General features: G+C 40.4%; 1 protein-coding gene across 1 annotated transcript; it reads left to right on the top strand.

The window, feature by feature from the left end:
- LOC142659645 (endothelin receptor type B-like) lies at window positions 1-26,625 on the top strand. The gene is made up of 8 exons (XM_075835995.1): window positions 1-190; window positions 15,755-16,266; window positions 18,186-18,298; window positions 19,646-19,850; window positions 22,037-22,186; window positions 23,096-23,229; window positions 23,885-23,993; window positions 25,645-26,625. Exons 2-8 carry the CDS (start codon window positions 15,826-15,828, stop codon window positions 25,792-25,794), a joined length of 1,302 nt encoding a protein of 433 aa, XP_075692110.1. The 5' UTR covers window positions 1-190; window positions 15,755-15,825; the 3' UTR covers window positions 25,795-26,625.
- The last annotated feature ends 1,048 nt before the right edge of the window (window positions 26,626-27,673 follow it).

Raw genomic sequence — 27,673 nt, 5'->3', positions numbered from 1 at the left:
AGACAGCCTGGAGATCAGTATATAGTCCCTGGTCATAGTCACAGCATCATATAAAGCAGCACTCATTACACCGTCCCATTATACCGACACTGATGAAGAGGATTTGTGACTCTGTGGATGTTTTTGTATCTTTTGGCTTATCTATGCACTACAAAGATACATGAGGCCTCCGGACACTACTGGCTATCAGGTATGAAACAAAAAATTACAGGTCACTAATAAATTTTTTATTTTGTTTTATTTTATATATTATTTTTTTTTACATTTGATCTGGCTATTTCTAATGAGAAAACGTCATTGTAATTCAAAAAATAAATAAACTGTTATGAAGAAATTGGCAAGCAATATTAACATTTATATAGATAAGTAGCAGAACCGAATTTGTCCTCTCTTTGAATCTTTAACTTTGATGTGCGAAATAAAGACACACAAATTATACCAAGATGAGATGTGCCCAATGACGAATTAGGCTCCGCTACATGAGTATGTGTATATATGTGAATATAAAGAAATATATGCATGTATGTATATGTATGTATGTATATAAATAGTCCAGTAGGTTCATCTGCTGTCCTATGAACCACAGATAACCTTATGTGATATCTAAAGTTGTGTCAAATTACAAACTAAGCTCTGCTTCATCTGTTATTTTGAGTCAAATGTGAAACATTCCTTGGCAAAGGGATTTTAAAGTCTAACTTCCCGGACTATGCACGTGGCGAAGTACTGACGTCTTTAAAAATTGCTGTACAGGTCATACCGCCTTTTTTAACAACTTTTTTTTTCTTTTTAACAATGATCTGAACTGCAATCAAAATGTTAGCATAATCAGCAGGAAAGTACTAGCGTAATAATTTTTTTTTTTTTTTTTGGGCTATATTCTAAAGTATTATATTTTGTACTGATAATTTTTTAGTCATTCTTACAGCAGATTTGTATATAGGAATGTGGTAATGACAAATGTGATTCTCTTATCTTAAAGGGTTTGTCCTTTAAGCAAATTCATTTTTTTTTTGTAGAATTAAAAGTTATACGGTTTTCCAATAAACTTTCTGTATTAAAGGGATTTTCCCATCATCAATATTTATCACCTATCTACAGGATAGGTGATAAAGATGTGATAGGTGAGGGTCCGACCGCTGGGACCCCCACCGATCACGAGAACGGGCTTACCGTGCCATTCCTTTGCAGCATCATAGAAATGAATGGAGCGGTGGTTGAGCATGCACACTACTCCACCTGTGTGATCATCACATGACGATGGACAGAATTTTATCACCTGGAAGTAAACAATGAATGTTCCTACTGAATAACAAGCAGAGATCCTGAAAACCGCAAGGAATCAAAATAGAAAGTATATTGGAAAATTGTATAATTTTTAAATATACAAAAAATTACATTAAAGGGGTTATGTGGGGACCGAAAATTATTAGTAGTGTAGTCACTGCAGTATGTGAGTACACTGCTAACATACATTCCTGTCCCCCATCGTGCTGATTATGATATTTTAATAGATTTTTACAGTGCTGCCGGGGGACCAGATGTGTAGGGCACAGTCTAACTTCATGACCACACGACGCGACTTTCCGTCCTGTGACCGACCCCACTGTACGCTGTGTAATCACTGTATTACTGCTACTGCTTGTACATGTCTTACAGCGGGGCCGGTCACATGACGAAGAGTCGTGCCGTCATGAAGTTAGACTGTGCCACTAGACTTCCGGTCCCCCGCCAGCGCTTTAAAAATCTATTAAAATCTCATAATCAGCGCGACGCGGGACCGGAATGCATATTAGCGAGTGTATTCACATACTGCAGTAAGTGCACTACTAATACATTTCCGTCCCCACATAACCCCTTAAATTTGCCAGACAATCCCTTTAAGGCCAAAACACATACATAGTTGTTGTTAGCTGCAAATTCTTAGAGGTGGGCAGATGAGTGGCTGGCGCCGCTTATCTGCTGCATAGCAATAGGATTTGACAGATCAAGTCCAACTTATCTGACCCATGTTGCCCTAATAGAAGGGAAAGCACACTAGTGTGTACACAGTATTTTGACAGCGCCACACTCTTAATATTTTAGCAGTGATTTTCCGAGACCAGAATGTTTGTTGTGGTTGGGGAATTCAGGTTCTGTTCTCAGCAAATTTGTAGATCTGAACGGCATCTGCTTTTTGCGGTTTTTTTTTTATGAATAGGAATAAAACGATGCATTTTAAAGCACATAAAAGGAGCCTGGATAGCATGGGAAACTTATACAAGTCGTTCAGAGGAAGAGACACTCTTTGAATCAGCGCTCCACTCTAACTAATAGAAAGGGGACCTGAGTGAGGCACCCCCTCTATGGCACCTATTTCTCCTCATAGGACATGGGGACAAGGGTCGGCCTCAAAGGATAACTTCTTTAAAAGATTCTCAATCTATATTTATTTTTGTTTAAAAATCTGATTGGTAACACATAGTGTGATAGTGAGATGAGGAATGGTGCAATAGATATTCGTATAAATATTAGACATTCGTTCAAAAAAGATCATGACAACTCTTTATGGTGGCCACGGTTTTGTGAAGCCTGTGGCAGTTTATCTAGACAATAGAGGAGATATATCAAAATTGGGGCAAAGGAATAGTTGAGTAGTTGCCCATGGCAACCAATCAGGTTGCTGCTTTCATTTCCAAAGAACCTTTGAAAAATAAGAGGTGGAATCTGATTGGTTGCCATGGGCAACTACTTCACTTTTCCTTTGCACCAGTTTTGATATATCTCCCCCAATGTCTTACCAGAAAATTGCTTTATAAAAATGGAATACATGGGCGTACAGTTACTTTTGAGATTTGTATTAGTAAAATGGGTATAGATATCCAGTCACAACTAACTTGTCATCCTGGCAATGTTCATTAACACGCACCCTTTTCCCTTTCTTTTCTGCTCATTTAAATTATTAGCAAATCTGCCCCAATGGGCCTCAAGTATTAACACTGTCTTACATAAAAAGTGTCCTTGTTGCCAGAGACATAACTTGAATCTTCTAGGCCCCAAAGCAAAATCAGTAAGAGGGCCTCCACCTACCATGTGCTTTTCATGACCCTGGAGTCTTCTTATGAGAAAGAGCGGCCATAAGGCCTCCTCAGGCACCAGGCCCAGATGCAACTATTACTTCTGTACCACCTATAGCTATGCTGCTGCTTGTTGCCCATAGTTCATTTGGTTGGAGGAATGGAAGTAGCCTCTGATTGGTCACTACGGGCAACAAAACCACTGGTGCCCTCAGACAATTTTAATAAATGAGGCCCATTGTGCATCATTTATGTAAAACTGGAGTGGTGGTGCCATAGCATCCAATCATATCACTGCTTTCATTTTTTAACCTGCTTTAGAAAATACTGGTTGCTGTCGGCAGCACCACTGCTTTTATACAAATCTTCAAGATGCCCCATTATAAGACTAGTAAAAACCAACGTGGACGTGTAGTCGATAGAATCCAATCAGTTCTGAGACATGTTATAGTTCTATAAATCTCATTCGGCGACCTACTTCTGTTTCACTTCTGCATTAATCAAGTTACAAAATTGCTACAAAATATGATAAAGTAAATTCAGTAACAATCTCATAATAAAAAAACACCAAAGTATCTGTTTATATTATATTATCATTCAAAGGTTTCGTCTCATGTGAGCTACTTATCACTATGAAGTAGGCTTTTGCACAAAGCCATATTACAGCTCCTTTCAGAGCCGTAATACGGCACCCATAGGAGTCTGTAGGCCCAAACGGTGCCACCATATGCCTCCAATTGATATGAGGATTTTTCTGTCCGATTCATTTGAAATTCTAAGTTGGGGCATGTCCGTCATTTGTGTTTTCATTGAAGTGAATGGGAGCTATGGAAACATCCGAGTAAGATCTCTGTTCTCTAGTGTTTCCTCCTTGTCCTAAATCTTCTAACCTTGTCTTATCTATGTCTTCATTGAGAAAATAACCATGTATCCTTGAAGAAATAGAATCCCTGGACTGTGACTTACTATAGCACAAGGGATCCATGCTGAAAATGTTAATTTTCATACAAATTTCCCACCACATTGTGTACTGCAAATAAAAAGGCATTTGGCACCCAGCACTAATCATATTATTTTTAATTCTCTTCCTTCAAATGTATCCTTGCTGTTTATGGTGTCATGAACACTTTGATGTCTCACCGACACCAATAGTTGAGACATCTGTTCATCACTGGACTCCATAATGGTCAACGAATGGTCAATGGATAGGTTAATAAAAATATATATTTTTCAATATGGTGGAAAATCTCTGACATTACCAATTAAAGTTTAAAAGACATTACAGCCGGTATGGGCCGTAAATACCAATCCCACCACCTACACGGCAGTACCTATAGCTATTGAAGACCCTATTTCTCCATTTTAGATACCACAGTTTGATCATTAGGACTTTAAGTGTGAAGACCCCTGATGAATCTGTTAAACTTATGGAGTAAACCCTTTGGGACATTGGAAATACTGTGTATTGGTGATAAGTAGAGATTTGCTAGGGATTCTGAGGCTGCCTTCGTCAAAACAGGTGCTCTTTTTGGAAAATTAAAAGGAGAGGACGAGTGTCAGATTTAGATTTGACTTATACTTCAAATTCCCTATCAACTGGCTATCTATGAACCCAAATTGACCTCTCCAAGGTAAAAAACAAAAAACAAACCCAAAGCTGGTAAGACTACTTTTTCTTTCACTTCTGTTGAGTTATGCATCTTTTTACCTTTTAACCTTTGCTATTAAAAGTTATGTTTTTGGATTACTAGTTTTAGTGTTTCATTGTTGGTAATCTGGTAGAGGGCCATTGGTTTACCATTTTTTTTGTGATATATGTTGGAAAATCTCCTTGTATCATATTGATTGCTGAAGAACATCAGAATCTCTTGTTACCTCCACAATACACTATATACGGCTGTAATATCAGGCTGGGTATTGTTCTTTTCAAACCTCGCTAACCTAAAAAAAATAGATAAGAGTGATTGGCCTAAAGCCGCTTACAAACAGAGATCCTCATATGTCCAATTCATTTGGCACAATATACAACTTATGCGAACTCAATTCTGGGGCTGCACCATGGATGCTCTTAGTACCTACAAGTCTAACCAATTATGAACATCTTTACGTGTTTTTACAGTAGCTGTTATGGGGCCTTATTTCCATGTTTTTACGCCGCTGTAGAATAATCCCTGCACGAGTGTGCCATGCCATCCTAAAGCGGATGCTTTGGCGTCTAATGATAGCCAAGCTCCTGCTGCCGCCCCGGCCATTAAACGCAATGGTCAAGAGAGACCGCAGCATGATTAAAGGGACTCCCGTTTCAATTGGGTCACCAGGTTTCTCGGTGAAACGATTGGGGACTGGGGAACACCTGTGCAGTCAGCCGTAGGGTCCTAGAAAGACCTCAGGGCTGACTTTCATGAGCCTGCTGTTATGGCAGAATAAATGTTGGCCAAACAACAGCTTGTGTCAGGCTGGGTTCACATTTAACCTATGTTCACACGCTTAACAAAGAAACGGCTGTAAATACGGAGCTGTTTTCAAGGGAAAACAGCCCTGATTTTCAGCCGTTTTTTAAGCAACTAGTGTTTTTTTACGCCCATTTTTGTAGATGTTTTTCTATTGAGTCAATGGAAAACAGCTCCAAAAATGGCTCAAGAAGTGACATGCACTTTTTTTTACTAGGCTTGTTTTACACGGCCGCTTTTAAAACCGTAGGAACGGAACGTCGTTTTTCCCATTGAAATCAATGGGCAGATGTTTGGAGACGTTCAGCCCCGCATTTTTAGCAGTTTTTTTGGGTGTTTACTGCTTGAAAAAGGTCAGAAAATAGGTCGTGTTAACATACCCTTAGTGTTTTTGTTGCGTGCATGCATTTTTTTAAATACCCATGCGTTTTACAAACTGTTTCAGCTGTATGCCTATGACTAGTAAAGTAAAAAACAGATTACAGATAAAACACTTTGTAAAACCGCATGGGTATTTTAGATGCGTTTTTTTTTTTTTAGCATTTCAAAAACGCAACAAAAACGCACAATGTGAGCCAAGCCTCATAGTGACACAGATCATAACGTATTAGCATACAGGAGTAGAATTTAAAATAGTAATCCCTTAAGGGATTAAGAAAAATTTAATAAAGAAGTCCACACTTTTTTTTTTATAATTAAAAAAAACGCAATTATTTAGTATAAAATACATTTTCTTGCGCATACATCACATTATAAAAAAAACGACACCTTTTAGATATCCACATGACCATAATGACCATTAGAATTAATTTAACAGTGTAAAATGTAAGGAGCCTCACACACGAGCGTCTTTGGTCCGTGATATATGGTCCGTATGTCGGCCGCATTTCCCGGACCAAACACAGTGCAGGGAGCCGGGCTCCTAGCATCATAGTTATCTATGACGCTAGGTGTCACTGACTCGCTGCGCGACAACTGACCCGTACTGTAATCATGTTTTCTGACTCTTTAGGCTGTGTCCACAGATCGCGATTTGTTGCAGATTTTTTAACCAAAGCTAGAAGGAGATCTAGAAGGAAGGGGAAGTTCTTTTTTTATATTTGTCATTCCTTTCTAATCCACTTCTGGCTTCTACTCAAAAATCTGCACCAAAATCCGCAACAAATCGCAATTTGTGAACCTAGCCTTATAGCTAGGTTCACACATTTAGGGCGCATTTACACGAGCGTGATATACGTCCGTGCCACCCGCGTGTTTTTCACGCGTGTCGCACAGACCTATGCTAGTCTATGGGGCAGTGCAGACTGTCAGTGATTTTTGCGCAGCTTGAGTCCGCTGCGTAAAACTCACGACAGGTCAATGGGTGCGTGAAAATCACTCGCACCACACAGAAGCACTTCCGTGGGACGCGCGTGATTCACGCAACAGCAGTGAAAAGTATGATTGAAAACAGAAAAGCACCACGTGCTTTTCTGTTTACAAACATCCAGAGTGTCATAATGATGGCGGCTGCGCGAAAATCACGCAGCCGCGCATCGATATGGTGATAACACACGGAGCTGTTAAGTACCTTCTGCACGCGCAAAACACTGCATTTTTTGCGCACGCAAAACGCACCCGCTCGTGTAAATCCGCCCTTAGAAACAATTTACGCTGTAGAACTGGTCTAAAGATCTGTACCAAGATCTGCAATGAAGTGTGGTGTGAAGTGGAGTGTGTTATATGCGGATTTCGTTGTTGTTTTTGTTGCAAATTTAGCCGCAGATTTTACTGTATTGCAATGAATGAAATCTACGGTGAAAATCAGCGGCATTTCCGCAACAAATAAGGCATGCTGCGCATCTGAAAAAAATCTGCAGCAAGCCTAGAATTAACTGTGGATTTTTTACGCTGTGAGTGAATGCAGTTTAAACCCAATCCACTAACATCGTACTGTACTTTGTTGCTGAATTGCAATGCGGAAATTTCAAAACATGTATACGATGTGTGAACCCAGGGTATCTCCAGAATTTAAATTTTTGGGGGAAATGGTCCCAGGATCCAAGTGTGTTTTTAAGATTACTGTAGTAATAGAAAGAAAACTCTGGATAATGATGCAGCCACAAAATAACTAAATTTAATGTCGAATCTACTTTTAACATTTTGAAAATTAGGAATTTTGTATTTTCATCTGAATGAAAAAAAAACATTCTGTGTGGAAAGTATCGGGTCCTTTGAAGGTTTGTATTTTTTAATTTAAAAGTAGTAAATCCAAAATTTACTACCAAACTTTGATAACCAAAAGACTGGGGAGGCCAAAGAATTAAAGTCACACAGTCGCTGCTTTGTACTGGGGGAGAGAAGGACATTATTCATGGACAAGTGGAATGATCCCTTGTGTGATGCAGACGCAGCAAGATTTCACTGCCTGCAGCCATGAAGGGCTATGTGCGGCTGTCAGATAAAATATAGAACATCTAATTTACAAAGCTATAAATGATTCCAGCAAACAATTCCGGAAAAAGCCAAAAGTACCCAATGCCCTATTTTTTTTTTCTTTTATTCATGAACTCGCGCTGGATTCGATATTTCTAATTGTAGATCTGCTATTTATAACTGGTTTGAAAAGTAGTAAACTCTGCTGCTAAAATGTTGCATATATGTTTGTAGTATAAAAAATTTGTCATTGGACAAAGAAGTCTTTTCTACTGTTCTTTAGTACAAAGTGGCTCCGACCACATTGGTTTGATGGATTCTAGTGCATTGCTGGGGAGAAATTTAAAGCCTACAGATGCAGCAGAGCTGAATTTGCAAAATCACGCTGGTCTACATTTCTGGTGATTGTGATAACTTGTGAGCTCAGCCCTGCTACACCTTAGGGTATGTGCACACGATGAGAGGCTTTTACGTCTGAAAAGACAGACTGTTTTCAGGAGAAAACAGCTGCCTCGTTTCAGACGTAAAAGCTCCTCCTCGCATTATGCGAGGCGTCTTTGATGCTCGTAAATCTTGAGCTGCTCTACTGCTGCTCCTTGGGATAATAACATTATGGCTTTTTTATCAAATAATTAAAGGATCACTCCTGAATTGTCATGAAGCATTCCCTCAGGCCCCATGCACACGGCCATGGCCGTAATCACGGCCCGCAATTGCAGGCACGGCCGGCTGCTGACGGCCGCACGCATTTTCGGGCAGTGCTCCCATACAAAGCATGGGAGCACGACCCGTAAAACACCATAAAACGGACATGCTCCATAATTCCCGGCACAGTTCTACGGCACGGGCACCCATCTGTAGCGATACGGAAAAGTGTATGCGGCCAATAGAACTGAATGGGCCTGTAATTACGGACCGTAAGTGTGGTCCGTAATTACGGGTGATTTTTTACGTTCGTGTGCATGAGGCCTCAGATCAGTGGTCCCTAACCAGTGGCTCGAGAGCCACATGTGGCTCACAAACCCCTGCTGTGTGGCTCGCCATAGAAACCCGGCATTATAACCATATGCTCTTGCTACAATATGACATTAGCAATATTACAGACATATCCCATCCCCAGAAAAGTGCCAGTTTGTGTGGCAGAATACCAGTGTGTTACATTTCTAACTAAAATATTTACCTGCAAATTGGATTTATTTTGTTTCCCTACGTTTAATATGTTTTTTACTTAAATGTGGCTCCAAGTTATCAATCAAAATTGAATGTGGCTCACAAGGTATAAAAGGTTGGTGACCGCTGCCTTAGGGCCTGTTCACATCAGCGTTACCCTTCCGTTTGCATCACCATTGATCTCAATAGTGACGGAATCTTTACTAATGATTTCCATTTGTCACCGTTGTGAACGGGTCCGTTGTTTTGACGGAATCAATAGTGTAGTCGACTGCCATTAGCAAAGTTTCCGTCACCATTGAGATCAATCCGTTGAGGGGTTAACCCGATGGAAACCTCCGATGCAACCCCTCAATGGAAGGGCAACACTGATGTGAACAAGGCCTTAGATCAATGGTACATTAGGATGAGAATTTTCCAGTCATGTCTAACAAAAAAGATTTGGGTACTCTATAGAGCTCCGCACTCCTTCAATAAAGCGATGAAAGCTCACAGACCACCACCATTTACATTTTCTGGCAAGTTTCTGTAATGATTGCTGGAGGCCACAATTCAAGAGATAAATAGACTTGATCTCATCCGAAAGTCGCCAAATTATTAAAATTAACCTCCAGATAATAAATAATAGGGTTTAAAGGCAAAATTGTTAGTATATGTAGATAATGTCAGCATTATAATTAGCACTGAACATGGCGTCATAAGGATAAGGACCCTTGAGTCAGCAACAAACTATGTACTACATAAACAACATCCAGAACCCGATGTTCGCGAGGACTTCAGAATGGAATTTAGACATTTTTTTATATAGCATGCCTTATAATATCCGTAAGATAATTTGGAAATGTATTTCTGTTACTGCTTCTTTCTACTAAACCAGTCAAGTCCAGCTGGATGGGAACCCAGAATAATTGGCCGCAAAAAGATGGCCGGAAAATAACACCAATAATATCTCCATTAACATACCAGTTTGGTTTGGTTAAGTGTAACCCTTATTAAAAACGAAGGGAGTAGAGTAATCCAGACAACTTCAGGGAAACTATCAAAATAGGGCCTCATTCAGATGGGCAAATTATAATCATGTTTGCCTGTCCTTATTCCAGATAACAACTAGACCCCTTACCCTACTAGGAATATATAATACTGTAAATTTGTTTTAGTAGAACTGCAGGGTTTGGGCAAGGTCTGGACAATTGGAAGGCAGAGTAGGCACCCGCCTAGGGCGAAAATTTGGTAGAGAAGGGACAGAATTTATAGACCCTCCAGTCCCCCCCAAAAAATTTACTATATAATGGAAATGTATTGTCAGATTACCTGCTGTCCCCCCCCCCTGAATGATCCAGCCTAGGTGCTCCGATCTGTTCCCCATTTTCTGCTCTCCAGGACGGTTACCGCAGTCTCAGACTTCGCTATGAAGAGAAATAACCACACCCCTTCCCCTGCTATCCGAGGGACCAGTATTGATGATGTTGGACAGCGCCGACACAGGCGCCAATGTCATCAGCACTGGTCCATTGGAAGGAAGTGGAGAAGGTGAGGGTGTGTCTCAGACTTGCAAAGAAGCTCTCTATAGAGAAGTCTGAAACTGCGGCAGCCATCTTGGAGTGGAAAACGGGGGGACCGGAACGCAAGAACAGATGCCAGATCATTCAGGAGTGGGGCAAGAGGGAAGTTGACTATAGATTCTGATTATTTTTTTATGTGAACCATAATCACTGTATCATGAAAAGTTATGCAGCTTTGTAATATTCCACATATGTACAGAGGAGATGAGGTTGGAGGGAAATAGGGAGTATGTATTATAAATAAGAACGCTCGGCCTTGGTGGGGAATGCTGCCCCCGTATACAAGGTATACTGCCTGCTCTACATATATTTAGGTGGTTCACGCTGTAGTGATACCCATCTCTTGCTCACCATGCCCAAGCTTTCACATTAAAGTGTTAATGCACAATGGCTCCAATGATGCACAACCCTCAAGGGGTGAGGTTTGTGTTGGCTGATTATTTTGTGCTACCAGCAAAAGCTGATGATGATAGTTGGTCACTTCTTCTAACCACAAACCATGTCAAATGATTTCTGCTTCTCAGCTGGTATAACACAGTGGACTCTATTGTACAATCTGTGATTAGGGTTGTTTCCTTTTCAGTCTAACTCCTCTTTTATTTAAATTAGGATAAAACTTTTGTTTTTTAATCAGAGCCTTAGGATGAACGGTACCAAAAGAAGACCCTTCTATTGACGCCCGCTTATGACCACACAGTGTCCAAATAATACTGTCAGACCCTTTACTCCGAAGGTCCTTGCATTTCTTTTAGCGTATTTGATTAATGCATTTTAGGAATGGCCACGAGTGAAAACTCATTTATTTAAAAAAGAATGAGAGTTGCAAGTCAGAGGTCAGCAGAATCAATGGGGTGCTGCCGTTCACCTTTGTTCAGGGCATTGATATGCGTCCCATTTCTCGGACCTGCACCCAAGGTCATTTTCTGATAAGTCTAAATAACCTGTAAGATGATAAAACTGGAGATCCATTTCTGGAAATGATAGTAGTTTTGTGATTATTTTACTCATTCATATAGAATTGCGAGACAAAGATACAGGTGCAAAACTTGTGCAAAGTAAGGGGTTGTGGTGTTGCTTGGAGTTCATGCGTCCAAACACTGTGTTTCATAAGGGAAATGGATGAGTATCAAATAAATTCAGTCGGTCAAAAGAGACTGAGTGCAGGTGCCAGTGCATAGCCCTATACCAGTGTCAGATTCTGACATATATCTGTCTATATATACATTCTTTTCCCTTCTAATATGAAGCAATTACATATCCACACATCAAAATTACTTTCCTAAAGAGGACTTTTTTGCCTCCCTGTGTAATTTTTAGCTTGCTATCCTATTCTGTCCATACCATCAAATGTATGTATAGTTAAGTACTCACAGCCTCTTATAACTCAGAACAGTATCTAGAAAAAAGCACCCAAGGACTAGCCGATAATTCCTAGCAGACCTTCAAGTAAATTTCTACATTTTAACGCAATTTTTTTCGCTTCAATATTCTATGCTGATTAATTTTGTTATATATATTTATAGGGATCGGAGCTCTGGTTTTCTGATTCAGAGCTACCGCCCGCAGTCGCCACTAAGGGAGCTTTGGTGTTTATTGCATATTATTTTATTATTGGGCTTAATGTTTTACCAGTATGCAGTAAACTCCAAAGCTCCCCCTAGTGTTGGCTGCAGGTAGACAGACTTTAAAGGTTATACAATTTTCCAGTATACTTTCTGTATTGATTCCTCACAGTTTACAAGATCTCTGCTTCCAGTGGATATAATTCTATCCATAGTCATGTGATGATCACACAGGTGCACGACTCGTTACAGTATGTGTATCAGAGCTGTGTCTTTTAACGATGCCAGCACCTGTGTGTCAATCACATGACCATGGACAGGATTGTATCCACTGGAAGTAAACAATAAATGTTCCTACTGAAAAACAACAAGCAGAGATCTTGAAAACCGTGAGGAATTGATACAGAAAGTATATTGGAAAATGTTAGAGGTTTAAATTTTACAAAAAACAACATTAATTTGCAGAAAGTGGACTACCAATTTTGAATGTCTGTGCACGAGATTTAGATCAATGCAATAGAAAAAAAAACTCCAACCACTATAAATATATGTAATGAAATTATTCAATACAGCAATTTGAACCTAGTAAGACTAAAAAAAAAAAATATTGGTTAAGGGTAGACATTCTATTTAAACCTAAGGGGAGAATGGCTCTTCCATACTAAGCCTATGCCCTTCTCCCCAGCTGAAATGTTTATAGTGCAAAATATTTCCACGTCAGCATATTATAGGTTAACTGAGCATTATAATCTACGGTGGAGTTCCCTAATTTAACAGCTGTTTTTTCCCTATTAAATAGGGAACATCAGGGCATGGCAACGCAGGTCCTGGCTGTGGTTTTGGCTTCCAGGACTATAGATTGATGATGATTTGCTGGTCGGCAAAAAATGAAATGTCACTTAAGTGCAGGTTCTGGGGTTTGTCGAAGAGAGAAGGGGCACTTATGAGCATGGTCTGTCACTGACAATAATTCTATATGGCAAACCAGAGGCGGGCAAAACTGAACCCTCAACGAGGGTGTCTCACTCCATGCCCTTGGATCAGTTAGTATATATCAGTCAGCCATAAATACTATATCACCACATACTGAAGAATACATATAGACATTTTCTAATACTTAAAAGGACTTTGATAACTGAATCTAATTGCATGTCGACAACCCTGAACATCTGCAGGAACTTTGATCTTTTTGTTTCTCCTTATGTGCACCCCTTATAATAAGCATCATGATCATTTATTTTCAGACCTACACCCAAGTTTTGTCTTTTCATAATTTTCCAGAAACAATGAGCAGTCTACTAAATGCAGTTCATTATACTGGCCTAATCTGATTTACACTTGGTAATATAGTGTAACCACCTTAGGGCATGTTTTGCTCATGTCTCAAATCAAAATTGTACTCAATGCTCTTGTTGTACTGTTGTTCAGAAAGGCCTATTCATATCATGGTTTACTGGCTGCTTACCATAGGTCATCAAAGCTTGGCTTCACTAGTCACTACATGAGAAAAGCCTCAGGAAAAACAGGGCACTCATGACCTTGGACAATAAAACAATGCGCATTCAAGGACAAAACTTTACTTGTATGCTGATTGTCAAAAGCACTTTATGACCAGTAGATAGGGGAACTTTGTGGTTCATGTGATTAAGACTGATTTATCTTAAAAGGTAACTAAACTTTTAAAAAACTTTTGAAATGTCATAGTGACAGGTCAGAAGTTTTGGTAAGTGGAGGTCCGAGCACTGAGAGACCCCCACAGATCGCTAAAACAGAGTGGCAGAAGTGCTCGGATGTGCCCTGTGCAGCTTCGTTTCTGATCGGCTTTCCTCAGAAAACTGAGAGACGGTGTCCGGACTCATAGACTTTCTATTGAGCCTGTACACCGCTCCAAGGAAAGCTGCCGCTTCGTTTTAGCGATCGGTGGGGGTCTAAGTGCTCAGACCCCCACAGATAAGAACTTCTGACCTGTCACTATGACATTTCAAAAGTTTTTTAAAAGTTTAGTTACCTTTTAAGCTAAATCAGTCTTAATCACATGAACAACAAAGTTCCTGAGTCTGAGCACTGAGACCCCCACCGATCGCTAAAACGAAGCGGCAGCTTTCCTTGGAGCGGTGTACAGGCTCAACAGAAAGTCTATGAGTCCGGACACCGTCTCTCAGTTTTCTGAGGAAAGCCGATCATAAACGAAGCTGCACAGGGCACATCCGAGCACTTCTGCTACTTTGTTTTAGCGATCTGTGGGGGTCTCTCAGTGCTCGGACCTCCACTTATCAAAACTTCTGACCTGTCAAATGTTTTTTAAAAGTTGAATTACCCTTTAAACCTTTTGAAATTACACATTTGCCGAGCTTGCATTTCCCCATCAAGTAATCTGAAAGGACTACAAAAATATAGGAAGAGTGTAAGGGTATGTTCACACGGCTTAGTTTCAGCCGTTTTTTTTTTGAGCCGTAAATGCCCCGAAAAATGGTTAAAAATACGGGGGCTGAACGCCTCCAAACATCTGCCCATTGATTTCAATGAGAAAAACGGCGTACTGTTCCCATGGGGCATTTTTTATGCGGCTGTTTTTAAAAACGGTGCGTAAAAAACCGTCTCATAAAAAAGAAGTACATGTCACTTCTTGAGCCGTTTTTGGAGCCGTTTTTCATTGGATCAATAGAAAAACAACTCCAAAAATGGCCGCAAAGAACGCATGAAAAAACGTTTCATGCATAAAAAACGGCTGTAAATCACAGGCTGTTTTCCCTTGCAAATAGCTCCGTATTTTACAGCCATTTTTTGTTAACCGTGTGAACATACCCTAAGGCTTGGGAGGATGAACAAGATGCTTTTTGGAAATATCCACGACTAATATGCACATTCTGGCTTCCGCAGCTTACATTTAGTTCATGGAGCTTGAAGGGTTGAGCGTGGCAGAAGGCCCTGGGTTTGGCTTATTTTGGGGGAAAGAAGTAAGCAAATCTCTTGAAAAATCTAACCCAGCCAACCGATAGTCCATGACTATGTTCTACTCTGTTGGAAGTCATTTATTACATTGAGTTGAAGCTCTGCTTTCCTTTTTATTCTAGATTTATTTATGTGTACTTAAAACATTTGTCCTGGATCAGAAAACATGGTTGCTTTATTCTAAAAAAACAGTACCACACCTGTCCATGGGTTAGGTCCGACGCACGGGACCCTGGTCTATTAGCCAGAGTATAAAGTAGCTACAAAGAGTTTGTCTTACCATGGAGGACCCAGCATGTCTGTGCATTACAAGGGTGGGCCATTGTTTTAAGTAGGAACTGTGTAATGTTCATTTCCCCTGCGGTGGCGCCATAGGGGAATTGAACAGTTGCTGCTGGGGTCCCCAACATAGTAAAGCTGATCACTAGTGGCCTAAGCTGCGGGAAACCCTATGATCTAACCCTTCCGCACAACCTCTTTAAGTTGTTCTTAAACATATTATACAGCTTTTTATTCTAGTGCCTACATATTTATGTATTCATTTATAATGGGATTATTTTATGTCAATGTATTTTTTTTCTCTACAGATTATTAATGTCAAAGAGACATTAACAGGAATCGGAAGATCTGTCTAACATTACAGCTGCCAGTATACGCTATGCCTCCTGGTGCATTTGCGGTTTGGATTCTATGCCTACTTGTTGGTGTTTCCTGTCAATATTCACCGACACCACTGTCTCTTGAGGATATTTCTGAACTGTCACAGACATTAAAACAGGAACAAGCTGGCCACATTGTGCAGCTGGACACAAAGCTACAAAATGATACTGGCAATGTCTCAAAAGAAAACTATGGAAAAATGCCACTTCAACCCCCACCTCCTTGTCTATTCCGCTCCAAAATTAAGCACGCTTTCAAATATGTCACAACAATACTATCCTGTGCAATTTTTCTGGTGGGGATTGTAGGAAATTCCACACTTTTAAGAATCATATACAAGAATAAATGCATGAGAAATGGACCCAACGTCCTTATTGCCAGCCTGGCACTGGGTGACCTGTTCTACATCCTTATCGCTATTCCCATCAATATTTATAAGGTTTGTTCATATCGTTTTAAAATAATCATTGATGATGTTAAATTTGTAGGATTATTTTAAAAAAAACTGTTGTCACATTTATGTCTATCGTACACATTCACGCCTAAACTGGCACTAAACGGGTTCAATAATCCCAGAGGGCTGGTTGGAGGGGCCACAGTTGAAGGGACATTATTTTAACATATTATTCTATGGAGATATATCTATAGACATAGCTATGGATGCATCTGATCCGAAGAGCAACTTGTACCGATGTGCAAGAGTCATGGCCCCCAAGATCAGACCAACTAAAGTGTTTGAGTTCCTAAGAAACATTTTCCGGGTACATCTACACCCAGTAAATGCCCCCTGATCGGACATTCAAAGATCAATTCAGTTGTACATGGACCTTTTCGGGTCATCTACTCGGTCAAGCGAGTTAAAAGTATTTAATTGCATATAGTACGCAAAACTTTCACCTTTCCATTCCAATAAATGAGAGTTAGGCTACATTCACACAAATGTGGCCTACCTCAGACATGAAAAACTGCAGTTTATCACGTCCGAGGTGCACCTGTGCAGGACACGTTATCACGCATTCTCCATAGACTAGAGTCTATGAAGGGATGCGTGAAAACGTAAGGAAATAGGACATGTCCTATTTTTTCACGGACCCTTCACAAGCTCCGTTGAAACAATGGTCCGTTGAAATAACGGTCGGTCGTGTGAATGGCCCCATTGAAATACATCTGAATAAGCCCCTAAGGAAACTTTCAAGTGTTTTCAGAATTCTGCTTTTGGAGCACGTATGCCATTTGGTTGGGATTCCATCTCAAGTGATTTCAAGGGTGTACATGCAATAGAGGCAGACAACAAAAGTGCTATAGGGGCTTTGGATAGATGGGTGCCCAGCTCTGGTTGGTTCTATTCTCTCTGCTACTGGGTGGGGAGAACCTGTGCAGGACCCTCCCCCCCCCCCTCTCTACAAAAGGAACTCCAGTGTTACAGACAAGGGGGATGGGAAGGGTGAGGAAGAAGAAACAAAGACCAGGTCCTTCGGTTCTGGGTGGTTTGATAAGCATCTAATCATTTATAATCTTCCTTCATATGCCCCTACACTTTATAATGTCTTCGGTAAGCATTGTATTAGGTACTTGGGTTCAGTACATAGATCTGAAGCTGGATCAGATGACAGGAAGTCTGGATATATTCCTCAGTCTATCCTCCTCCAGAAAGCTGGCGAAGATACTTGTCTGACAATCTGACCCCTACCCATGTGGGCTCCTCTAGACTGTGACACAAAACTATTTTGTTTCATTAGTTAAAGGGGTTGTTTCATGAAGACAACCCCTGTCGAGGTGCCCTTTTAGAGCATATGGACATCTCAATCGGGGGCCCCCGCTCAGGACCCCCTCTATGATCCAGAACAGAGAGACTCTCTGAACAAGCGGCTTCTGATCTGGTGGATTCGCGCTGTCTTTGTATTACAAATACAGCCATTCCAAACCCACATAATACTACATTTCACCTGCAGTGGCCGCTTCAGGGTAAATGCTTGGCCGACTGGGGCCTCTGTATTCAAAATCAGCTGTTTGCCAGGGGTGCCGGGAGTGGGACCCAGGGCAATTATCTGATCGACCCACGGGCCGTATTCTGAAAGGAGTTTTCTCTGATGAGACCACCCCTTTAATTGTCCCCTCGAAATTCATATATTAGATGTAGAGATGGATTTAGTCCATGGATTTAGTCCAGGGCACTGCCAACACTGTGATAACCACAGTCTATAGATCCACCGCTCTAGTGGCATAGAAGTGCAGAGACATTACTGACATTCAACAAGGTGATGCTATGGTTGTCTATTTAATTAGTAATAAATATATGTTAAAGTAAAGTGAATATATCCTTATTAAAAAGACTAATAATCCTATGTGTACTTGCAGCTGCTAGCGGAGAACTGGCCGTTCGGAGCATATGTGTGCAAGCTTTTTCCCTTTATCCAGAAGGCATCTGTTGGAGTCACAGTGCTCAGTCTTTGTGCTCTCAGCATAGACAGGTAAAGCTCCAGCCATCTAATTCTTCTACATCTAATCAACTTCTACATGGTCATGATCTACTGCTTTATTATAATAATAATAATAATAATAATAATAATAATAATAATAATAATAATAATAATAATAATAATAATGACAACTCCATCCATTATATATTTCTAAATACCGCAAATGTTATAATTTTAGAAAATGTCGTTTTTAATTCAGTGCCAAGTTGCCACTTTCAGACTCCTTTACTAATAAAGTCTTCTGTCAAGGCTAGGATACCATTGTTTCCATTTATATGGCCTGTGTGGCCAAAGGACGTGAAAATAAGTGGCGAAATAAGTGAAAATCAGTACAAGTTATAAAATTATTAGGATCCAGAACTCATACAACATGATCAGGCCATCTCATAATCCCCGTTGCCAGGTTTCAATTTTAAACACCATAATACATTTTCTACATAGATATCTACGAATTCATAAATAGTTAAGTAACTTTCTAAATGCATTGCATTACTTATCTTACTGAACCTGAGTTACAGCCTGTATTATATCCCAGAGCTGTATTCAAAATTTTACAGGCTGTCATTGGAAACAGGCAAGCACTTGTTGTTAGTGTTTGTCATGCTACGGGTGACCCGTAGCTTCAGCTAAGCTCCGCCCATTTTAAAATAAAGCGTCATGAGTGAGACTTTGAGAAGTTAATTTTTGTTTGCGCAAATTGTGACTTTGCAGCTTATATACTTCAGGAAACTGGTGCAGAACGTTTGATAAATCCCCCCATTGTATTTACAATGTTACTCAGCTTTTCATGTACTTTAATTCTATATGTTAAAGAGGATCTGTCACCTGCCCAAAAAACTGCAGTTGACATATCAGTTAAATTGCAGGCCCCTCACAGATTCTGATGCTTTTTATTTTTTTTCTTCTAGCCCCCACCGTTCCTAAGATATCGGGGCCGTTATTTCAGGTGTCTGATATGCAAATGCTGCCTTTGACCGTCAAGTGGGCGGTTACCTCTTATCAAGTGACAGGTATTACCCCACCCACTTGACAGTCAAAGGTCTCATTTGCATATCAGACACCAGAACTAAGGGCACTGATATCTCAGCAACAGTGGGAGCTAGAAGAAAAAAATAAAAAGCGGAAGAATCTGTGAGGCACCTATGTCAGCTGAAGTTTTTTGGGCCGATGACAGGTTCCCTTTAACTATAAATTAGTGTTTAAAGGTAAACATACACTTTAAACTTTCGATTAACCTCTGAATACATTCTTTACTTATCTTATTTTGATCCTAAATTGTGTCATTTAGATACATACATTAAAAAAACTACACTTACATCATAACTCATCTTGTTACAGATATCGAGCAGTGGCCTCCTGGAATCGAATTCAGGGCATTGGAATTCCATTGTGGAAGGCCATAGAACTCACACTGATCTGGGCAATAGCCATCCTTTTGGCAGTTCCAGAAGCCGTTGCCTTTGACTTGGTCAAGTTGGAATTTAGAGAGCAAACCATGCTGGTGTGCATGTTGCCACTGGAGCAGTCGTCAAGTTTCATGACGGTAAATAGCCCAGATAGCCTATTTCTGTTATATCTTAATATTCCTACTTCTGCGTCTTTCTTTTTTACCGTTTTATGTATACAATCTTTGCTTTTCAAATCCTTGTTATTTTCAATATTAGATGTTCAGATTCCCTTCAAGGGTTTCCCACTTCAGAAATTTATCCACAGGATATGTCATAAATATTTTCTGGGACCCCATCTATCAGGAGTATGGGAGTCCAATGTTCCCCAAATAAGCAAGCTGAGGCAGCATATAGGAGGAAAAAAATGTGGTTGTCACAGCACCGGAGAAAGATGTAAAAATGCTGGGTGCAAGCCTCAGAGGGACCCACCCAAAGTCCCACAACAGGTATCCACAGACAAAATAGAGACGAGGCAGCACTTCCAAAATACATAGGGATTTATTCACCCACCAGTGCGACGTTTATGTCCAGTCGGACCTTTCTCAAGCTTGAGAAAGGTCCAACTGGACTGAAACGTCGCACTGGTGGGTGAATAAATCCCTATGTATTTTGGAAGTGCTGCTTCGTCTCTATTTTGTCTGAGCATATAGGAGGAGACCAAATGGTCTATGGGTGTTACAGAGCATGCTTGTGTGGCTGATTCCTTAATTCCTATAATATTCAATGGAGAGTGTTGTGCACATTCGTGGCCACCTTTCTATTTGGTCTACTTCTATATGCCGTTCGGCTAACCAGACGGGGGACAGGGGGATTGGAGAAAGCAAGTCCTGTGTCAGTTGGACATGGTCAGAAAAGCTTTCATTTCACTGACAGCAAGCAGGGATATTGAAAATGGTGAGGAATTTAGATGCAAAGTATATTAGAAAGTTGCGTAAGTTTGCATACATTAAAGATGCTTTACATGCATAAAGCTGGAAGACCCCTATAAGTCCCAGACTTCCCAGATTTGTATACAGTGCAGGGGATGGCACACATCAGAGAACTGAACATACCGCCACTAGTGCTCTACAAATCCGTCATTAGATATTTGATTTTACATGATACTTTACATCAATTGGAACCATTTTCCCATATTTGTTTTATCATAGTAAACGCATCAGATATTTTTCCATTCATTTAGTTATTGGTTGCAGCAACACAGGGTGGACATTCCTAATATGCAACCTTGGCAGTTGTATAGGGGCCCAGTAGTCAAGGGGGCCTATTGTCATCTTAAAAGCAGTTTCCTACTGTCAGATTGCATGTAAGGAACTGAGGAAATGAATGTCATGGCTTACAAGAGCTCCTGGATTGTTAGGGCTCATTCAGACGAGCATATATATGTAGTCCGTGTGATGGCAGATAAAACAACGGCCGTCACATGGACTCATGTACTTCAATGAGGCCGTTCACACGACCGTTGTTTCAACGGAGCGTGTGAAGGGTCCATGAAAAAATAGGACTCTGGTCTATGGGGGATGCGTGATAACGCGTCCCGCACTGATGAACCCTTGACGTGAGAAACTGCAATTTTTCTTGTCCGATGTTGGCTACATTCGTCTGAAGGCTGGGTTCACACTGAGTTTTTTGCAGGCGGAAAACCTGCGTCAAAATTCCATTTTGAATTTTGAGGCAGACTTTGCTCTGCCTGCACGCCGATTTTCGCTGCGTTTTTCGCCCACAGCCAATGAGCGCCGCGGGCAAATAACGCAGCGAAATTCGCTTTCTTTGCCTCCCATTGATGTCAATGGGAGGTTAGAGACGTAAAAGCCCGAAGATAGGGCATGTCGCTTCTTTTTCCCATGAGACGGATTTTCCACTCGTGGGGAAAAAACGCCTCCGCCTCCCATTGAAATCAATGGGAGGCATTTTCTGCCGTTTTTTTTGACGCGTTTTCCACGTCAAAAACCGTGTCAAAAGACTGTGTGTGAACTGGCCCTTAGAGTGACACAAGCTCTTTCAGCTATTCCAGAGTAAGCGGCCTGTGTATTGTCTTTTACAGCGGTCCTATGCCGCCTGTGTCTGCTCCTGGATCAACAGATTTATAGTCACATCTACGGACACCAAAAAATGAAAACAGTTACTGACTGTACAAAAAAATTCCATGCATTTTTTTTTTCTATACTCTCAAAAGATAGGAAGCATTAAAAAAAGATATACATTTTTTTTTAAAACGTATACAAAAAAGTAAACCAAGTTTTAATTAAACACGTACTAATATCATAATATCTTTGTGCTCTAGTTCTATCAAGAAGTGAAGGTCTGGTGGCTTTTTGGATTCTACTTTTGTTTGCCCCTGGCCTGCACCGGAGTCTTCTACACCTTGATGTCCAGTGAGATGTTAAGCATAAAGAACGGGATGAGGATTGCACTTAACGACCACATGAAACAGGTAAAGCTACCCGGTTTTCCAACATACCAGGTGGGGGGTGGCGTGAAGTTTTTTAGATGTGAAGTTAATTTTTTAAGAGGTTGTCTCGGGAAGACAATTCCTTTTCAGATTGAAGCCGTGTTGGGTCCGTGTGTCATCATCTGTTTTTCTCGTCCGTTTTTCTCCTCTGGAAGAACTTTATGCTTTCACTTTTCTTTTTTTTCTGCATGTCTTTGGCAAACGGATCCATGAAAAACAGGAACACGGAAATGGATGTGTGAATAGCCCCATTGACTTGTTTAGGCCAGTGTGCAGTCCTTTGTTAAAAGGGATAGCACACGGATGAGAAATAAGTTCACGTAAGGGCTTATTCAGATGATCATGTCCATTTCGCGTCTGTGTTCGTCCATCTACATTCCATGTGTTTGTCTTTTTACTTCCGTATGTCAACCGTTTTTCTCATCCCAAAAAAAAAACGGAAAGTGGACCACTTTCCCACCCCCCAGCGTCTCTTAGCAATAGATCCATAAAAAACTGACTGCACATGGATGACAAAGTGGAGGAAAGTAATGCATGCTGCAATTTTTTTTTTTATGTGAATAGCCTCACTGACTATAATGGATCAGTTTGCTGTCTGTGTGCAGTCCGCTGAAAACACGGATGCAAAATACGCTTATCTAAATAAACCCGGACTCCGATGCGGCACCATACATAGGATTGTGGCTGTGCCTAGTACTGCAGCTCAGTCCCATTCCCCCGGTAAACTGTCCATGAAGGGCTAAAACATCTTCCAAAAGGAGTGTGGGAGCAGTGAAGATCATACCAAACACTGGTTTTAACTTACGGACCTCCTTATTTAAAGCCTGTTGACTGAATGCACGACTATAATACTACAGTACGTCATATATATATTTTTTTATTTTGTTTCAGAGGAGAGAAGTGGCCAAGACAGTGTTTTGTCTGGTGGTGATCTTTGCCCTGTGTTGGTTGCCTCTTCATGTAAGCAGTATACTGAAGAAAACTGTGTATAACGGAAGGGATCCACATAGGTGTGAGCTGCTCAGGTAAGATACCAACTATTTCTGCATTCACTATATTGGTATAAAGCCATACAGAGTTGCATATTAGACTGGTAAATGAGTTTGTATACACTGGTTTCACATATAAAATGCCTCCCAAATTCACGGACTGTTGTCCCATTTCTCACCCCATCTTAGCTTCTTGGGACCCGAACTTCAAGCCATCAAACTATGGATTAAATATTCAATGATGTCATAAATAAACACAAATATGCATAAAGTGAACAAAGTATCACTATTAACTTCTAACAGGTGTCCGAGTTATTTAAAAAAAAAAATTAATTGTTCTGAGGGACGTATAAGATAGGATGTAGAACATTTGAATAAAGGGTAGAATTTTTTGAACGTTGTCTCAGTGGTTAATATTGCCGTCTTACATCTGTGTTCACATGGGTTTTGTCCCTTTGCACCTGTTTCCGAAATCTAAAAACATATGGGTTACAATCGACTTACTTTAAAATGAGTCCCCGGTGTACATATGAGCGTCGGAGATGGGATAGTTAGATTGTGAGCACCAATTGGGACATGGACTTATGTGAGTCAACGCATTGAATGAAAAATTATATAAGGAATGGATAATGAAATAAATAAGTAAGATTCTTACACATTTTTACCATAAATCTCTATTTTTCTTATTCAGCTTTTTCTTGGTGGTGAATTACATTGGGATCAATATGGCCTCGTTGAATTCTTGCATAAATCCAGTGGCCCTCTACTTTGTGAGCAGAAAATTCAAAAACTGTTTCCAGGTAAGATGATTTTGCTATTTTTGAGCCTTGCGCCGTTCAAACATCAAATAAAAGTGTTAGGGCTCATACACACGGTAGATGGTTAACCGTAAGGCAGTGCACAGGGGGCATGTAGCTCCCGAGTCGCATGACCTCCTTTGCCGTACAGGTTCCATCGGGTGCATAATGTACGGAAATATCCTTCTCTAGATGCAATGTTTCTGACCAAAAAAAAACCAAAACCTCTATATGCTTTCATATGAAATCAGAGGTATATGGAGGTAAATTGGAGGGCTCATTCACCTCTATGGGAGCCCTATTACATACAAAACGGAGCTGTAATATAGCTGTGTGCCTTAGGGCCGACTCACCAGTGATTTGATTTCATAATAGCAATATTTGAGATAAAGTTGTGGTTGCAGAGAAGTTGCCACTGAAACTTGAGACATACTAAAATTCCCTATGTGAGGGAGGCATGATTGGAAACGTATTTTATCTTTCCTCAATTTCCCTGTGTCTCTCCGCATTGGAAATAAAACAAAATGACCGTCGTGGAAACTTTGCGTTTAATATACATGTTTTTTTTATTATTGGAGAATCTTTTTAAATGGGTTGTCTCACCCGGAACACCCTTTTCTAAATACTCGATTAAGGCATGTGGAAGTCATAAATTCTCGGGAACCCCTATCAAGAGTAGCTCTCTATCTGGCAGACCTGGCCTGCCCATATATTACATATATGCCGATGTCCGTCTCTTCCGGAAGTATTGTGACGTAATCGGCGCATGCGCAGTACAGCGATTAGACTGGCGAAACTTCAGGGATTTACTGCGCATGCACCGATTCAGAAACAAAAGGTGCAGGAGCGTTCAGGAGAATACGAGGTCAGGCGTGAACACAGCTTTTACACTGCGTGGCCCGTCAAAGAAGAAGAAAGCCAGAGCGGTTTGGAGCAATGGTGATGCCCTCGTTGCTCCAAAAAGCTCATTTGCATATGTTGAATAAAGTGATTTTTTTGCTGCAAATGAGGCACTCACAGCTGAAAAATGGAAAAAAAGAAAACTGCACCAGCAATCAGCTAATTGACTGTCCAGCATCAATTTAAAAAAGTTGTCTTGAAAAATTTTTTAGGAAAAAGTGAGAAAAGTATAAAACAAAATGTTAAATAAATATATAAGGCTGGATTCACACGAGCGTGTTCGGTCCGTAAAGGACGGAACATATTTCGGTTGCAAGACCCGGACCGAACACACTGCAGGGGGCCGGGCTCCTAGCATCATAGTTATGTACGACGCTAGGAGTCCCGGCCTCTCCGTGGAACTACTGTCCCATACTGAAAACATGATTACAGTACGGTACACTTGTCCTGCAGCGAGGCAGGGACTCCTAGCGTCGTATATAACTATGATGCTAGGAGCCCGGCTCCCTGCACTGTGTTCGGTCCAGGACTAGTGGCCGAAATACGTTCCGTCCTTTACGGACCGAACATGCTCGTGTGAATCCAGCCTAAATGTGTACCTACAACTTTATCACACAAAATACATACAGACCACAATTTTAATAATATTTTTTTTGGTGCATATACAGTCCGAACTTTGCAGTGTAATATATAGATATATTTGTGAAATCCACACATTTGATTATCTATTGACTTTATGTTTTTGTTTCTATAGTCTTGTCTTTGCTGCTGGTGCCATAGGCCAAATTTAGCCATCACACCTATGGACGAGAAAGGTTCAGGAGGAAAGTGGAAAGCCAACGGCCACGACCTGGTTCTGGATCGAAGCAGTTCTCGTCTTACAAACAAATACAGTTCTTCCTGAAAATAAATTAAAATCGAATACATTTATATAATGGACATCGATTCCCGTTTTCTACCATTCTACCTAATTGCTCACTGAAATTCAAAAAGTTCTTCAAGTCCCAGTGAGCATTCTGCATGTGAGGTCCCCATTTCTTCTGGACCACCATGTTGGACTGTACCCGTACAAGCATAAAAATGAATCAATGATTATACAGGCTACCAGGCTTGCATAAATCCGGCATAAATCTGGAGGCTTGGCATGAAATTTGCACTGTCCACAACGTATGGAAACCAAATTCAATGCTCAAGTTTTCATGACAGATGGTATCATTGAAAGAACTGTAAATAGCAAACTGATAAAACTCAATATTGGATTCCTTGGGCTGTCAGGAGTCCATATAAGATGAAAATATTAATATTTGTACTTAAATGTCTATCTCCTGTCAATCAAAACCACAACTTCAATTTGGACGGCTATCAACCCTGGCTCGTTCCGCGTGGATGGTAAAAATTAGCCCAAGGAAGCGTCTTTATCTACAGGGCTGGGGGTAGTTTCTAGAAAAAACTAAGTGCAGAGGAATTTTGTATTCTTAGAGAGGGGGGCAGTTTTTGTGCTTACTGTCCCTTTAAATGACGGTCACTGTATGGACTTTCTAACACTGCCATTTAAATGTAATAAGTAATATTGTCTATTATTTTTCTTCTAGGCAACAGATATGCTAAAAGAATGTGACTGGGTCACACAAATCACATTTTGTCCGTATGTACAGTATGTAATTGATGCCGTTATTGCTTAACAGACTTAAAGGGATATTCCGGTTTCAACAAATAAAGCTTTTTCATTGTATAATTAAGTTATGCATCTTTCTGATAAACTTGGTGATTAAATTCCTCATGGTTTTCAAGATCTCTGCCTACAGTAATTGAATTGGAACCTTTATGGTTTATTTCTAGAGGATGAAAAACTATCCTGGTTATGTGATGATCACACAGGTGCATGGCTCGTTACAGTACAGTTACCGGCAATCTCCTCTGTAACGAGCCATGCACCTGTGCGATCACATGACCAGATCAGATTTTCTGAAAAGTAAACACTGAATGCTTTCCATTTACTAACGAGCAGAGAAACTGGCCTATTGCCCATAGGAACCAATCACAGTGCAGTTTTCATTTTTGAAGGGCAGAAATAAAATCTCTGATTGGTTGATATGAGCAACAATGGCAGTTTTCTATTACGGTATGTAGACACTGGTCGGATATGCTGTGTAAAAGTAAACCGCGTATATGACCTAGAACTCCGGATAAGGTTAAAAAAAAATCAGATTTGCGATTTTTGCGGCGGAATCGCAGCTTATCCGCTGCAAAAATCTCAAAATTTCTTGTGGCTTTAACCTCCCCATTGAACTCAATGGGAAAAACCGCAAAATGGCAATATATGCCACGGATTTAAAAAAAAACAAAAAAATACCCTGCATCGCAGGTCAATTTATGCACCTTTTCTCAGCTGATTTTTGCTGCTGTGTGTGGGTGAGATTTGTTCAATTCTCGTCCACTCTCCTGCTACTGTAAAACGCTACGGATTTTCCGTAATGAATTCTGATGCAAAAAATCTGCAGCTACTTCGCCCCTTGTGCACAGACCCTTAGACGGTTTAGATAAATGAGGCCCAAAGCATATTATTTATTTGCTGAAACCGGAGTTCCCCTTTAAAGAAGCACTTACCTAGCTGGCCTTTACAACAATCATAGGCAATGAGTAGCTAGCCAAGGACGATCACCTTGGCCTACTAATTTGTACAGTAAATCTACAGGAGCAGTTGCTTTTAACTTTTTATCTTTTTTTTTTTCTAGTAGAATGTAAAGACCTTCAAACACTAGAAGTCAATACAGTATTATCAG

Source organism: Rhinoderma darwinii, chromosome 8 (assembly GCF_050947455.1).
Source record: "Rhinoderma darwinii isolate aRhiDar2 chromosome 8, aRhiDar2.hap1, whole genome shotgun sequence".
NCBI lineage: Eukaryota > Metazoa > Chordata > Amphibia > Anura > Rhinodermatidae > Rhinoderma > Rhinoderma darwinii.
This window is presented reverse-complemented; position numbering and strand designations above follow the sequence as displayed.

What these genes read in the sequence shown, in the direction of transcription:
- LOC142659645 (XM_075835995.1), top strand. Translation starts at nt 15,826, where the DNA reads ATGCCTCCTGGTGCATTTGCGGTTTGGATTCTATGCCTACTTGTTGGT. An exon ending in TTCCCATCAATATTTATAAG is followed by an intron (nt 16,267 to 18,185) that starts GTTTGTTCATAT and finishes GTGTACTTGCAG; the next exon opens with CTGCTAGCGGAGAACTGGCC. An exon ending in TTAACGACCACATGAAACAG is followed by an intron (nt 22,187 to 23,095) that starts GTAAAGCTACCC and finishes ATTTTGTTTCAG; the next exon opens with AGGAGAGAAGTGGCCAAGAC.